The 13,084-nt window shown below is 38.0% G+C and overlaps 1 protein-coding gene across 4 annotated transcripts in view; it reads left to right on the top strand.

The window, feature by feature from the left end:
- The window catches only part of IDE (insulin degrading enzyme), a 78,395-nt gene that overhangs the window by 13,032 nt on the left and 52,279 nt on the right, over window positions 1-13,084 (top strand). For all 4 annotated transcript variants that reach the window (XM_087824451.1, XM_087824450.1, XM_016220792.2 and 1 more), the window contains exon 2: window positions 12,688-12,872. In XM_087824451.1, the coding sequence (XP_087680577.1) occupies window positions 12,688-12,872 (185 nt within the window). The remainder of the gene's footprint in view (window positions 1-12,687; window positions 12,873-13,084) is intronic.

The following is a 13,084-nucleotide window of genomic DNA, read 5'->3' as shown; positions in this document are numbered from 1 at the left end:
GATGAGAGAGAGTCATTGAGTGGCTGCCTCCTGCATGTCCCCTAATGGAGATGAACCTGCAACCCAGGCATGTACCCTGACTGGAATCGAACCACGATCTCCTGGATCATAGGTCAGTGCTCAACCGCTGAGCCACGCTGGCTGGGCTCTTTTGCACATTTTTAAATCAGGTTGTTTGTTTTTTTGTTGTTGCATTGTAGAAGTTCTTTATATATTCTAGATACTAATACTTAACAGCTATCTGATTTGCAAATATTTCCTTCCATTCCACAGGTTGCCTTTTCATTCTGTTGATTGTCCTTTGATGCACAGAACTTTAAAAGTTTTGATGTAGTCAAATAAATTTTTTCTTTTGTTTCCTGCGCTTTTGGTGTCATATCTGAAAAATCCTCACCAGATTCAGTGTCATTAAACTTTTACTCTATGTTATCTTTTAAGAGTTTTACAGTTTTAGCTCTTAAGTCTTTAGTTTAGATCTGAATCCATACCCCTGGATTTTTAAGGTCAAAGTTAGAAAGCCTTTCCCTCTACAAGGTTAAAGAGGAATTCCACCATATTTTCTCCCAGTACTTGTATAGTTTTATTTTTTTACATTTACAGTCATGTGCCATTTAGCAGCAGGGTTATATTCTGAGAAATGCATCATTAGGCGATTTCGTTGTCATATGAATATCATAGAGTGCACTTACACAAACCTAGATGATATAGCTTACTGCACATGTAGGCTATATGATAGATCCTATTGCTCCGAGGCTACAAGCCTGTACAGCATGTTACTGTACAAAACAATACAAGATTAAATCAAGCACAAGAGAAAATGATGCAATCAAGAGACCAGTAAACACAAGATGCCTGAGGCTGCTGCTGGCAGAACACAACATATTGTTTACAGCAAACTTTTTTTAAAAATAAGTACAAAAATTACACTCTAAAATGATGATATGCTTAAACCAATAACAGTCGTTTATTATTATTGCATATCATGAACTATGTATATTGTATGTGCTATACTTTTATATGATTGGCTGCACGGTAGGTTTGTCTGCACTGGTTGTTCTACGATATTATAATGGAGCCACAATGCCTGGACTCTGCCCTTTATTCCTGTGTGACCTGGTACTCGTTCCTTCCCTCTTTAAGCCTGTTTCCTCATCAACAAAATAGGGACAAAATAGTATCTATCTCACAGGTTGGTAGTGAGTATTAAATGAGGAAATCTATGTAATGTGTATGTCTCCATCATATGGTTCAATGTTCATTAAATGTGGACTAATAGCAATAACAGTACTATCACTGCTATGAAGACGAGAAGAATGTGTTATGTATTTATTTCTGGACGCAAGAGCACAGATATAATTTCAGAGTTGTAGGCAGCCTGCTAGTTGGCTAATTGGGGCTTGAGGGGTGAGTTTTCTTAAATCAAATTCTCTGTCTAAATAAAAGAAACAGAATGACATCCGTGGTTAAGGAGGGGGGGGGAGTCAAAATCTAGGCTACTTTCTAAACAACCTGAAGTTCTTATCCTATGTGTAGAAATGAAATGAAGCCCAAAATTGACAGCAACATTGAACCAAACCACATTAGGTCAGCACATGAGTGAGGAAGTAGGTTCTGGAATTAGGCTATGGGTTTTCTTCTACTGTCTTCTTAAAGCTTTCACCTCACATCACAAACTGTTTAAAAAAATCTTTTGGAAATTGCCCCAGTTGTTGTTTCTTAAGGGAACCAAGTTGTCAGCAACAACAGTGAATGGAAACGAAGTCCAGATTTTTCTTTATTTAATTAGCCCTGTTATATTCTGATGTAGCTGATCCAAGTTAATAACAACAAAATAATAAAAGTAATAAAAGTTCACTTTGGGCTTATAAACTTAGTAAGCAGAGCCTAGTCCATTCAAGTCCATTAAGTTTTTTCTTTTCAAAGATTCTGTACTATTCTGAAAAGTACAAAGAATAAAGATCACCTAATATCTATTATCCATAGGTAATCATACTCAGCATTTCTGTGAGGATCCTTCCAAAGATTTAGTTTCTGTACATAAAATAAACTTTTTAACTTGGTGGAATGATGAAGAGCATGTTGCTTTGGTGTCTGAAGACTTGGATTTAAATCCTAGTTCTCTTATTTAATGCCTATGTGGCCCTAACCAAATAACTTTAAAAAAAATACACACACACACACATATATATATACACATATTGATTTCAAAGAGAGGAAGGAAGAGAGAGAAACATCAATGATTAGAGAGTCATTGATCAGCTGCTTCCTGCATGCCCCACACTGGGGTTTGGGTCTGCAACCCAGGCATGTGCCCTGACCAGGAATGGAACTGAGATCTCCTGGATTATAGGTCAGTGCTCAACCGCTGAGCCATGCTGGTTGGTCCCAAATTACTTTTATGAGGTTTAATTTCCCCATGCAGGAAAAATGGGGATAATGGGATCTATTTAAGGGGTGCATTGAAGGTATAATTCCCATAAAGAGTTTGTGCTATGCAAGATACTGACTGCGATCAATAAGGATCTGTCCCAGTGACCTGGCTGTGCTCCTTTCTGAGGCAGCTCCCTTTACTAGTGCACTAGATTTCTCACTCAAGGACAGGGTTTTTGCACATCTCTCTCTTTCCCCTTCATTATCAGTTTTAACCTTAATTTCATTTAAGCCTTTTTTAGTTTAGATTTTGATAGGTGATAGATAGACAGCTAGACAGCTAGCTAGCTAGACAGACAGACAGACAGACAGATGATAGATAGATGGGATTTTAATGCAGATAGCTTTGTGTATTTTGATGAAGGTATCTCATGGTGTTATTTTAAGGGGATTGAGTTGGTTGTAGTGATTCTAATTCATTATTTTTGGATAATAAAGTCAGAACTATAAACTAGGGTCTTTCATTCTTGGCACTATTGACATTTTGGGCTGTATAATTCTTTGTGGTAGGGGCTAGTCTGTGCAATGCAGGATGCTGAGTAGCATACCTATTCTCTGCTCACTAGCTGCCAGTTGCACCCTTTAGTTTTGACAGTTCAGTTGTGACACATTGCCACATGTCCCTTTGGGGAGCAAAACTGTCACCTATTGAGAACCACAGACTGTAAAACAGTAGCTCACCTATAGCAGTTACAAAGGGATAATTATTTACCTGGTTTTCTGGTAATCTTATAAAGTGCCATCCTATTACTAGCCTGTCCAGTGAATGTTTTTAACCTCTGGAGATGACATTATGCAATTGGAATTTGCATGAGTATATGTTAAGCATGCTAGTAATAATATGGTGGTTATTAAGGTTATCTATTTGCATCTCACCCCCCTAGGACTATAATTATGATGATGGTTATAATATAAGGTTACCTTACCATTTATGGTTGCCTACTCTGTACCAGGAGAAATGCTATAAAGGCTGCCCAAGTCTAATGCAACTTTAGGTGCCTCTGTCAATTTAATGAACCAATATGAACACTTCATATGACTCTTGATTGGCAAAATTAGGTGAGGCCCAAAAGCCCAGTTTGACCAGAAGAGTCCAATAGTATCTAGGATCTAAGCAGCAAAGAGGTAATTTGGTAAAGGTGGAGGTATATAATTACTGAACACTGGCTAGAAGGGTCAGTGGATCAGTACTGGCATGGAGAAGCATATTAAGGCAAAGTGCAGGTCAAGCTTCCTGAACCAGGAGCATTAGCTGAAGAGGGCATAATTCTTCTGTCAGAACCAGAGTGTACATATGGATGGCACTGAGCCCTCAAGTGGATACACACAGAATACAGAATATGGGTGTTTGTGGTTTGCTTTCCTTGGCTGTCTTGAGAGAATTAGTTACAGGTTGGTAACTCTTCCTACCCTGTGATTTAAATTAATCTTTAGAGACCATGACAGGGATCTTTGAGCTATCCTGCTGTTCTGGGATCATGGAGCTTCTATGAAGGAGCTAAGATAACCCATATGTAAAATTAATTCAGAGTTTGAAGAAATGTTTGCTTTATATATTATTATTATTATTGTTTTGTTTTAAAATAAAGAACCTATCTAATTCAAATCCTGGATTAATTGTTGTTTGATATTAATGTAGAAAAATTGTTGAGGAGAGAATTTATTTAAAGTTTAATCATTTTGCTTTTATTTGGATTACATTTATTGCTTGTCACTTTTAATTGGTTGCTGGGAATATCAAGTTTTATTTTTAAATCTTAACTGGAGCCTAAGTAAGTAATTACTAACTAAAAGCTAGTTTTCAAATCTTAACATAATGAGTAAAAGCTTTATTAAAATATTTAACATACTTTATTATTGACTAAGTTAAGTTGACTCATGCTGTACTTAAATGGGCTTCCTAATTCTTGTAGCCAGGGTGACATCAATAGAAGTAATTGTCTCAGGACACACCTGAGACGGTTTAGATAATTATCATGTTAATTGGACTATTATTTCTTAGTGAGCCTTCTGTTTAGCACCTGTTTGATATGGATAGGTACTTTTCATTATCCAAGTGGTACTGTTTCTAGGATGACTTTTGGTGGATGATATTTATAGTCTTGAGTAATTCATGTACCTCTCCCCTTTTATTTTACTATGTTTTATGATATTTTTAAAACTTTTAATTAAAATATATCAGTAAGTGTTCAGCTTGATGAATTTCCACAAACGGAACATACCTGTATAGCCAGCATATGACCAGTATCCCAGAAGCCTCCCTCATGCTTCCTTCTAGTCTAGTCACTATCCCCCTACCCTCAAAGGTAACCACTATCCTGACATAAAGGCATAGCTTGATTTTACTTGTCCTTGCACTTTATATCTATGGAAGGATACCGCATTTATTCTTTTTTATCTAGCTTCTTTCATTCAACCTTTTTAGTGAGAGGCATCCTTATTTTTGTGCTTTGTTCTAGATTATTTTCATTGTTGTATACTATTCCATTGTGTGACTATGTCACAGTTTCTTTTCACAGTTGATGGATATTTGATTATTTCCAGTTTTAGCTATTAGGAATGGTATTACTGTAAACATCCATTTATTTTGGGTGTATATCTAATACATGAATTGTTAGGTCATATTGTCAGTTTCATATATACTTTAGTATGTACTGCCAGTTTTTGATGATTGTACTAATTTGTAATCCCTCCAGCAGTGTATGAGAGTTTGAGTTTTCCCGAAACTTCTCTATCACCTAGTATTTTCCAACTTTTTCATTTTAGCCATTCTGGTAGGTATGTAGTGGTATCTCAGACAAACTCCTGTGGTAAAAATAAGCTGTGAATTTGGGGCATCTTGGGGCTTTAATCTCTCACACCACACTCTTGCACCTACGTAAGCCTTGCTTGTTTCTCTTCTCTTGTCTGTGTGGGCCAAGCAAGATCTTCAGGCCACACCCAGAATTGCCCAATACACCCAGAGAAGAAAACATGTGATGGTCATCAGCTTATCTCAAGGCTCACCCCCTCTGGAATTCCAGTTCCTCCAGTCCTTATTGCTTCTACAACTCTGCAACATCTTTAAAAATGTGATTTTTGTAATTTATTGTGGCCTTTTCTAGTTATTAAACCTGAATCAGGTTGCCATGACCTATAATATACTACTCTGAAATGGAAGTTGTCAGTAGATTCTTGGGATTTTTTATGTACACAATCATGTCACCCATGAATAATGTTAGTTCCCCCACCCCCTTTCCTGTCTCATCTATATGTGTTTTCTTTTTCTTGCATTATTGGACTGGTCAGAATTGCCAATACAGTGTTGAATAGAAGAGATGATAGTGGCATCCTGTATGTGAGGATGAAGGAATATTCTCCCTTTTATTTTTAGTTTGCTGACTTTTTTAAAAGACATGAATAATTGTTGAATTTAGTTAAGTACTTTTTCTGCATCTACCAAGATTATTACATGATTTCTTTTTCCTTTTTCTGTTCCTATGGTTTAGTGTATGCATCTAAAAAATAAATTACCCATAACCCTACCATATCTATTGTAGTAATTATTTTCATATTCCTTTTTATGCAAGACACAATTCTATACACTCTTCTCTCTCTTTAAACCTGCTGTACATTTAATCCTCCTATACATTTTCCTTTTTATTTTTTATTAGCAAAGTATAGTGAGATAATATGGCTCTCAGCCCAGGGACCCCTTTGGCAGATTAGAAGAATTCTTTCAGGCTCCTACTACCCATCTCTGTTTTATATGGGCAAAAGAAGAGGAAAACAGAAAACTTTCCTTGCAGCAGTTATTTTGACCTGTTTAAAATTATATTTCCTTGTTTTTGTTATTTGGGATTGTTAGGGAGGAGAATAGGTTCAGAGAAGGGCTGTGGGGGTGGCAACTGGGAGCTGAGGAAGAAAACCATTTACGATTTCCTTAAGCACCACCTTCTGCTCTTCCCCTTCCCATGCTTCCTCTTTCCGCTATAGGTCTCTCTGGCTTTGCCACAAATCAAGTATATGAATGCCCTTGGGCAAATCACTTAATCACTGAGCTTTTGTTTCCTCATCTGGAGTTAAGGAAAATGGAAAGATCAAATTAGCAGTTCATAAAGCCTATGACACTTTAAAAATGGAGTGATTGTTAGGATTAGTTTTGTACAGTGGCATCTTTCTCACATTTTCTAACAGCCCAAAGCCTACCTGTGGAGGAAGGATACTTGTGAAATACCCTTGGTTCTCAAATAAGCTATAAGAAACCTTCTGTGATTAATTGTGTTTAAACCTTCATAAAGCCTTAGGACAGTCCTGCCAAGATGTGCTACTTTAGAATGTGGATTATTTTGAGCTGAAGGCAATTGAGAGTGGTGTGGGCTCAAGAGAAATTTTTACCTCTCCCTTAAAGAATTTCTGTTGGGCCTTGCCCATAACAAGAGTTATCACCAAAAATAACTTTATGACCTATCTATAGGGCACACTTGTAATAACTGAACATTTGCTCTTATTCTGCAAATGACCTTCCCCTCGCAGCCCCAAGGCACCGTACCTTTATCCTTAGCTCGGAATGCCATGCATACCATTTTTACCTTTCTGTCTCTGAACCTTTTATGTATACGGGGTCTCTGACTCTCATGTATGTGGGGTTCCCGTAGATAGATACATATGTAATTAAATTTAGTTATTTTCTATTGTTAATCTGCCTCATGTTGATTTAATTATTTGACCACCCAAAAGAACCTAGAAGGGTAGAGTAAAATATCTTCTTTCCCCACATAAGCTTATCATTATTGGATAAACAGCCATTGATATAAAGGTGTCCCAAAAAAATGTATACACACTTTGAATAATTATAAAGGCAGTGTTCATTAAAATACATTTCATTTTCAAAATGTAATAGAATCAGCTGTTAAAGTGTGTACATATATTTTGGGACAGCTTATATGTGCACTAAGACGAGAATAAAATTTACAAAAGCACGTATCTCTAAAATGATACTGCTGTAGACTTCCTTTAAATTGCAACAGTCCTTATTCGTTTAAAGGCTTATTTATTTATTCATTCTTTGTAAATACCCTTCCAGAAGGCACAGAGTTAGAACAGCTGACATTATTTTTTCTTTTTAAGAAAGTATTTTTTTTTAAACATATCTTTATTGATTTCAGAGAGAAGAAGGGGGAGAGAGAAGTATCAATGATGAGAGAGTCTGATCTACTGCCTCCTGCACGCCCCTGACTGGGGATCGAGCCTGCAACCCGGGCATGTGCCCTGACCGGGAATCGAACTGCACCGTTGAGCCATGCTGGGCCCGGGCACAGCTGGCATTTTGACTGAAACAAAGGCAAAGCATCTCATTGTGGGAAAATAGGATTTAATTGCCAGGATTGTAGTTTATACCCACCTTTATGATCTAACTTGTGTATGAGGTGACGTGTACTGGTCCCTGTAACTGAAGAGCCGTAGGTAGGTGGTTCCCTGAGACATATTATTTTTTAAGCCAAGTGATGTAAATAGTATTTGGGAATATGTAGCCTTATAGTGAGGCATCCTCGGGCTCATACCACCACTGCCTTCAGAGTCTCTTCCCGCTGCTTCCTGTGGGGAAGGATTGTTTGTGGTGTGCTTCTGAGCCCAGGCATTTCTCCGGGAGCCTCCTCCTGGTTCTGGAGTGCCACAGGGCAGGCTCAGTTTCCGCCTGTGGCTGGGAGCAGGTGGGTGGATTCCACAGCAGGGAGGCTGATACATAGTTGACTATTACGTGATCATTCATATACCTGTTTGGGTTTATAGGTCATTCATTTAGAAATTATAAATGGATCAGGTCTAACTTTAATATATGCCTTGGGACTATGGGGGTAGGTAGGGAACAAAAGGCAAAGTAAGGTTCCTCAGTCTTTTCAATACACTGAAATATTTAAAGAGCTAGGAGGGGAAAAAAGACTGTAAAAGGTCATCCCACCTTGGCCAGTTTGGCTCAGTGGTTAGAGCATCGGCCCTCGTACTGAAGGGCCCCGGGTTCAGTTCCAGCCCAAGGGCGTGTGCCTTGGTTGCAGGCTCAATCCCAGCCCTGATCCGGGCGGGTTCGGGAGGCAGCCAATCGACACGTCTCCCTTCTGCTCTCTGAAAAGCAATGGAAAAAACATCCTCTGGCGAGGATAAAATAACAAATAAATAAATGTAATCTGAATGAAAGATTATTTGCAGAAAAATTTCTTCTTGGTATGCAAATTTGGAAATGACCTATTTGGGAATTTGAATTTGGAAATGACCTATTTGGGAATTTGTTTTTTGCAAACCTGCAGTTTAGGCCTTTATATGTCCAGATAAAAGTCTATGACCTCTCAGTGGATGATCTGATTGTAGTTCTGTTTACACCAAGCTCTTGTATTTCCGCTTTATGCCTCATGTCTTTTTCTCACCACCAGTCCTTTGCTCAGCTCTCCCTTCCTTTTATTTGGCATGCTTCTATTCACCTACCCTCTCTCCTTTCTCCCCTTCTGCAAAGTTGTTGCCCCCTTTCATTACTCCCATAGTACCCTGGGGACACCTGTGTCACACAGTTAAAAGATGACTTGTTTTCATATCTTGTCATTAGCCTGGGTTTCTTCAGAGCTAGGGCTCTGGCATACTTATCTTTGAAGCTAGCATGCATGGTGTGGTGTCTGAATTTTCATAGGCCTCCTTAGTTTGTTTGGATATGGGGGCGCTGGGGTGGGCGCAGTTAAGAACTGAGTTCTAATTGTAGCATTTTGCTGTATGATCTTGGACAAGTGATTTAAGGTCCCTGAGTGTCAGTTTCCTTATAAATTGGATAGGGGGCTAGCCTATCTGGGGATCTTGTTAAAATGCAGATTCTGGCTCAGTTGGTCTCTGGTGGTTTCGGATATTTTACATTTTTAACAAGCTGTGGGGAGCTGCTAGTCCATGAACTGCAAAGAACTAGATAACATCTAATGGCTCTTCCAGCTTCTACCTTCTGTGTTTTAAATTCTAAGCAAAATTACAAAATATGCTGTAATTACTAAATATCTCTCCCAGTTTATCAGAATGCTGAACACTGACAATTCTGTGCCTTATGATGAAGTTTCCAATGTGTGATAATGTCCCTGAAATTGAAAGTAATTTTATTGCTTCTAAGATTTTGACTTTGACAAGTTAAAAATATCAAATAAATGCCTGGGAAAGCATTTGATTTAGCACTAGCTTGTCATTTAAAAGTCAGAATACTTGCTTGCTCACTCTTTGTTGGGTGCATATTGGAGAACATTTGCAATAAATAAAATTAGTTTTGAAGGCTCTATGCTAATGAGCTGAGATGGATAGACATGTGATCTCATGAGTATAAATACAGAGACAGGCAAGCTGTTGATGAATTCATCAACAGGAGGAGTTCCAGATCACTTCCTTCAGTTCTGCAGAAGGTGAGAATCATTGTTGCAGGGTGTGTTGATAGATATGCTATAGGTAAGCCAGCCCGCGCCTGTTGAATATGGATTGCTGGGCAGGATCTTGTTTGAAAATGTTGCTATTATTCCTTTTGGCTTTTGCTTTCTCAAGAATTCATATTTGATTTGGGAGCATTGCCAGCTTAGAAATTTATAGTTGTCCCTGATCTCATATACAAATGTTTAAAAATAGTTGGACTAATTTTTATGTTTGACTTATAGAATAATTCTATCTCTTTATTCTTAGCCACACTAAATATTAATAAGCCATAGCTTCAGTGTCCAAAATGAGTTATATAATGCCTCTGATCATATTTTTTCCTATAAGAAAATGAAAATCTGGACAAAAGAGATTGAACCCTGAAAAAAGTACCGAATGCAGCCTATAGTTGAGGGTGATTATCTTAATTATAATGAATTTTTCACCTCCCACAGAATAAGACAATTTGCCCTACCTAAGTGATCTGTAGTTGCTCTCCTTGCTGCAGATGGGGGTTGGATAGAAGTTTTAGAGCCCCACCATTTTGGTTCCCCTAAGTCAAACTAGCTGAGCATGCACAGTAGAGGGCTTTGGGTGTAAACAATGGCAGTGGAACCAAAATACCTTTAGTTTTTACTCCCACTTAGTGGAATTCATCACTAGCACCCCAGCCCTCTCCCTTCCCCTGATAGTCTTGCAGGGGACTTAGGCATCTCTGGTGCACAGAGTTTTCTTATTGTCGCCTTGCAGTGCTGCCCTTCTGGCTAGAGGATCTTAATGGAGGCTGCCTCGTGGCTTATTTAATCTTAATGTTGCTGCTAGGTTGGAACTCACTTTTTTAAAATAGTAATTTATATTGAACCCAAGTTAAGGTTTTTGAAAACAGCTATTAACAAGGCATTTGCTGCAGTCCAAACACATTGCCCTTGGGGAAATACCTTAACCAGCATTATTATTATTGCGCCTGTCTTTGGAGGCTTAGATAGACCATTTTCTGTTACCCTGAGATTTTTTTTTTCAACTACAAAACACCATTTTCTAAGACTTTGCACTCAGATATTTTCATCTGTCTTTGACATTGGTCTTAAAGTGGTCTATGGCTAATGAAGTAGAAGGGAGTTGTTACTAATGTCTTTTCACTTCCAAATTGCTTTTGAATGTTCCAACAGTGGCCTTATATCCCAAAAATGTTAGTATTATATTGTTTTTCAATAAATTTTTACTATAAATATGGCAGAACTATTAGCACTATCTCTATAAAGTACTATGTGGTTTTTAAAAACCAGTATTAATATATTTAGTATGACCTATACTACTGATCTTTAATTTTCCAAATATTCTCTTCAAAAGAAGATATCAGGGACAATCTTAATAGGAGCAAACCTCTTTGGTTGATCAATTCTTACTTAGAAGACTAGTTACAGATTATTTTAGAGAGGAAGCTTTTCTGATAAAAGCAAACTGGAAGTTTCCCTCCATTAATCTCTAGAGATTTAACACAAAAAATAAAGCTTTTATCTGATATAATCATATGTCTATCTAAGTTCCCTCTGATTTACTTTTAAATCTGGATGTCTGTCAGATTTAAGGAGCAGTCAGATCCACTTCTTTTGTCTTCCAGGTAAGAAACAAATGTGGTAGCACAGGGTCGTTTTTCCTCTATAGTTTCGGATATGTTTTTGGCTTTACTTGATTAGTATATTCACCTACTAATAGTAGCAGGCTCAGTTTTTATCTCTTAAGCAGTTCCCAACATAGACAAAAATAGCATATACTCTTAGTCTCAAAAACATACATACCTCATGCTCTGGAAAATCCCTTTGCTGCACTAATAATCCCTGCATAGCTTTCAATAGTACTTCAGGACTCTGTGCTGATAGTTCTTTCCATCACCGCAACTCTAGCTTTCTTAGAGAAGAAAGGAGAGGACTATCAGAGGAAGGGAAGGAAGTCCTTTGTAAGACAATTTAACATTTCTCTTAAGATCACTGGACTTGTTCTTGCTCTGGCATTCACCTTTGAACCAGACTACAAAAATTACTTGGGGTCCTTCCAACTTTGTTTTCATGTTCCTACTTTTGCTGCCATGACTCATAAGACAGCCCAAGTCTCTTATTTTGTGTTAGGACTTCACAGGATTTTTCCTCATTGGATGCTGTTCCCTATGTTCTGAGCATGTGCATACCAGACTGATGAGTTCTAGATCTGCCCTGTCTTTGAATGTCATCAGATTGAGCAATGTTTTCGATGACCTTGCAATAATTCTTGTACCTCTCAGCACACTTACTCTAGCAGATGCCTCTGAAATATGTGGGAAAGCAGTTATTGGTAATTGAAAACTATTCTAGGTCAGCACATTGACCAACTCATGGCCCAACCTATCCAGTCTCAAATCCCCATCATGTGCTGTCCCAAATATGGCTCTACAGAAGCAATACTGTTAACATTTCTCTAAAAGAATGATGGGTAAGAGGGAGGAGTGGAATGATTATATCCTGTAGATAAGCTGTAAAAAGTTTCCTCCAGCCTGGCTGGGTTTGCTCAGTGGTTGAACATCGACCCATGAACCAGGAGGTCACTGTTCCATTCCCTGTCACGGCACATGCCTGGGTTGCAGGCTGATCCCTAGTAGGGCAGGAGGCAGCCAATCAGTGACTCTCTCATTATAGATGTTTCTCTCTCTCTCCCTTCCTCTCTCTGAAATCAATAAAAACATATTTTAAAAAAAGTTTCCTCCAGATATATATTTTTTAATCTGGTGGTGCACTATCTGGTTTGTTTGGTGCTACTTTTCGTTCTTAAAAAAAAAATAAACAGCCACAATCTAACAATTAATTTTTTTCTTTTAAGTTTCCACAGAACGACCTACAGCAAAATGAATAATCCAGCTATCAAGCAACTAGGAAATCATATTATCAAATCTCCCGAAGACAAGCGAGAATACCGTGGGCTAGAGCTGGCCAATGGCATCAAAGTACTTCTCATCAGTGATCCCACCACGGATAAGTCATCAGCAGCACTTGATGTACACATAGGTACAATTTAAAATGGTGAATTAAGCTTTGTTCAGTTTTGTTGACCTAATGCTGACATTTATTTGAACTTTCCATATTTGTGCAAATAAAGACCTAACAGGTGCCAGTTTAATGTATCTTACTTTGTACAGTAGCCCTGTACAGCCCTTGGTAATCTACAGTTAATCTAAGTCAATAATTTTACATTTACCAAGAGCATCTTGTTAGGTACC

This window comes from Miniopterus natalensis, chromosome 14 (assembly GCF_054644295.1).
Source record: "Miniopterus natalensis isolate mMinNat1 chromosome 14, mMinNat1.hap1, whole genome shotgun sequence".
NCBI lineage: Eukaryota > Metazoa > Chordata > Mammalia > Chiroptera > Miniopteridae > Miniopterus > Miniopterus natalensis.
The sequence above is the reverse complement of the archived record's forward strand: the minus strand, read 5'-3'. Positions and strand labels throughout refer to the sequence as shown.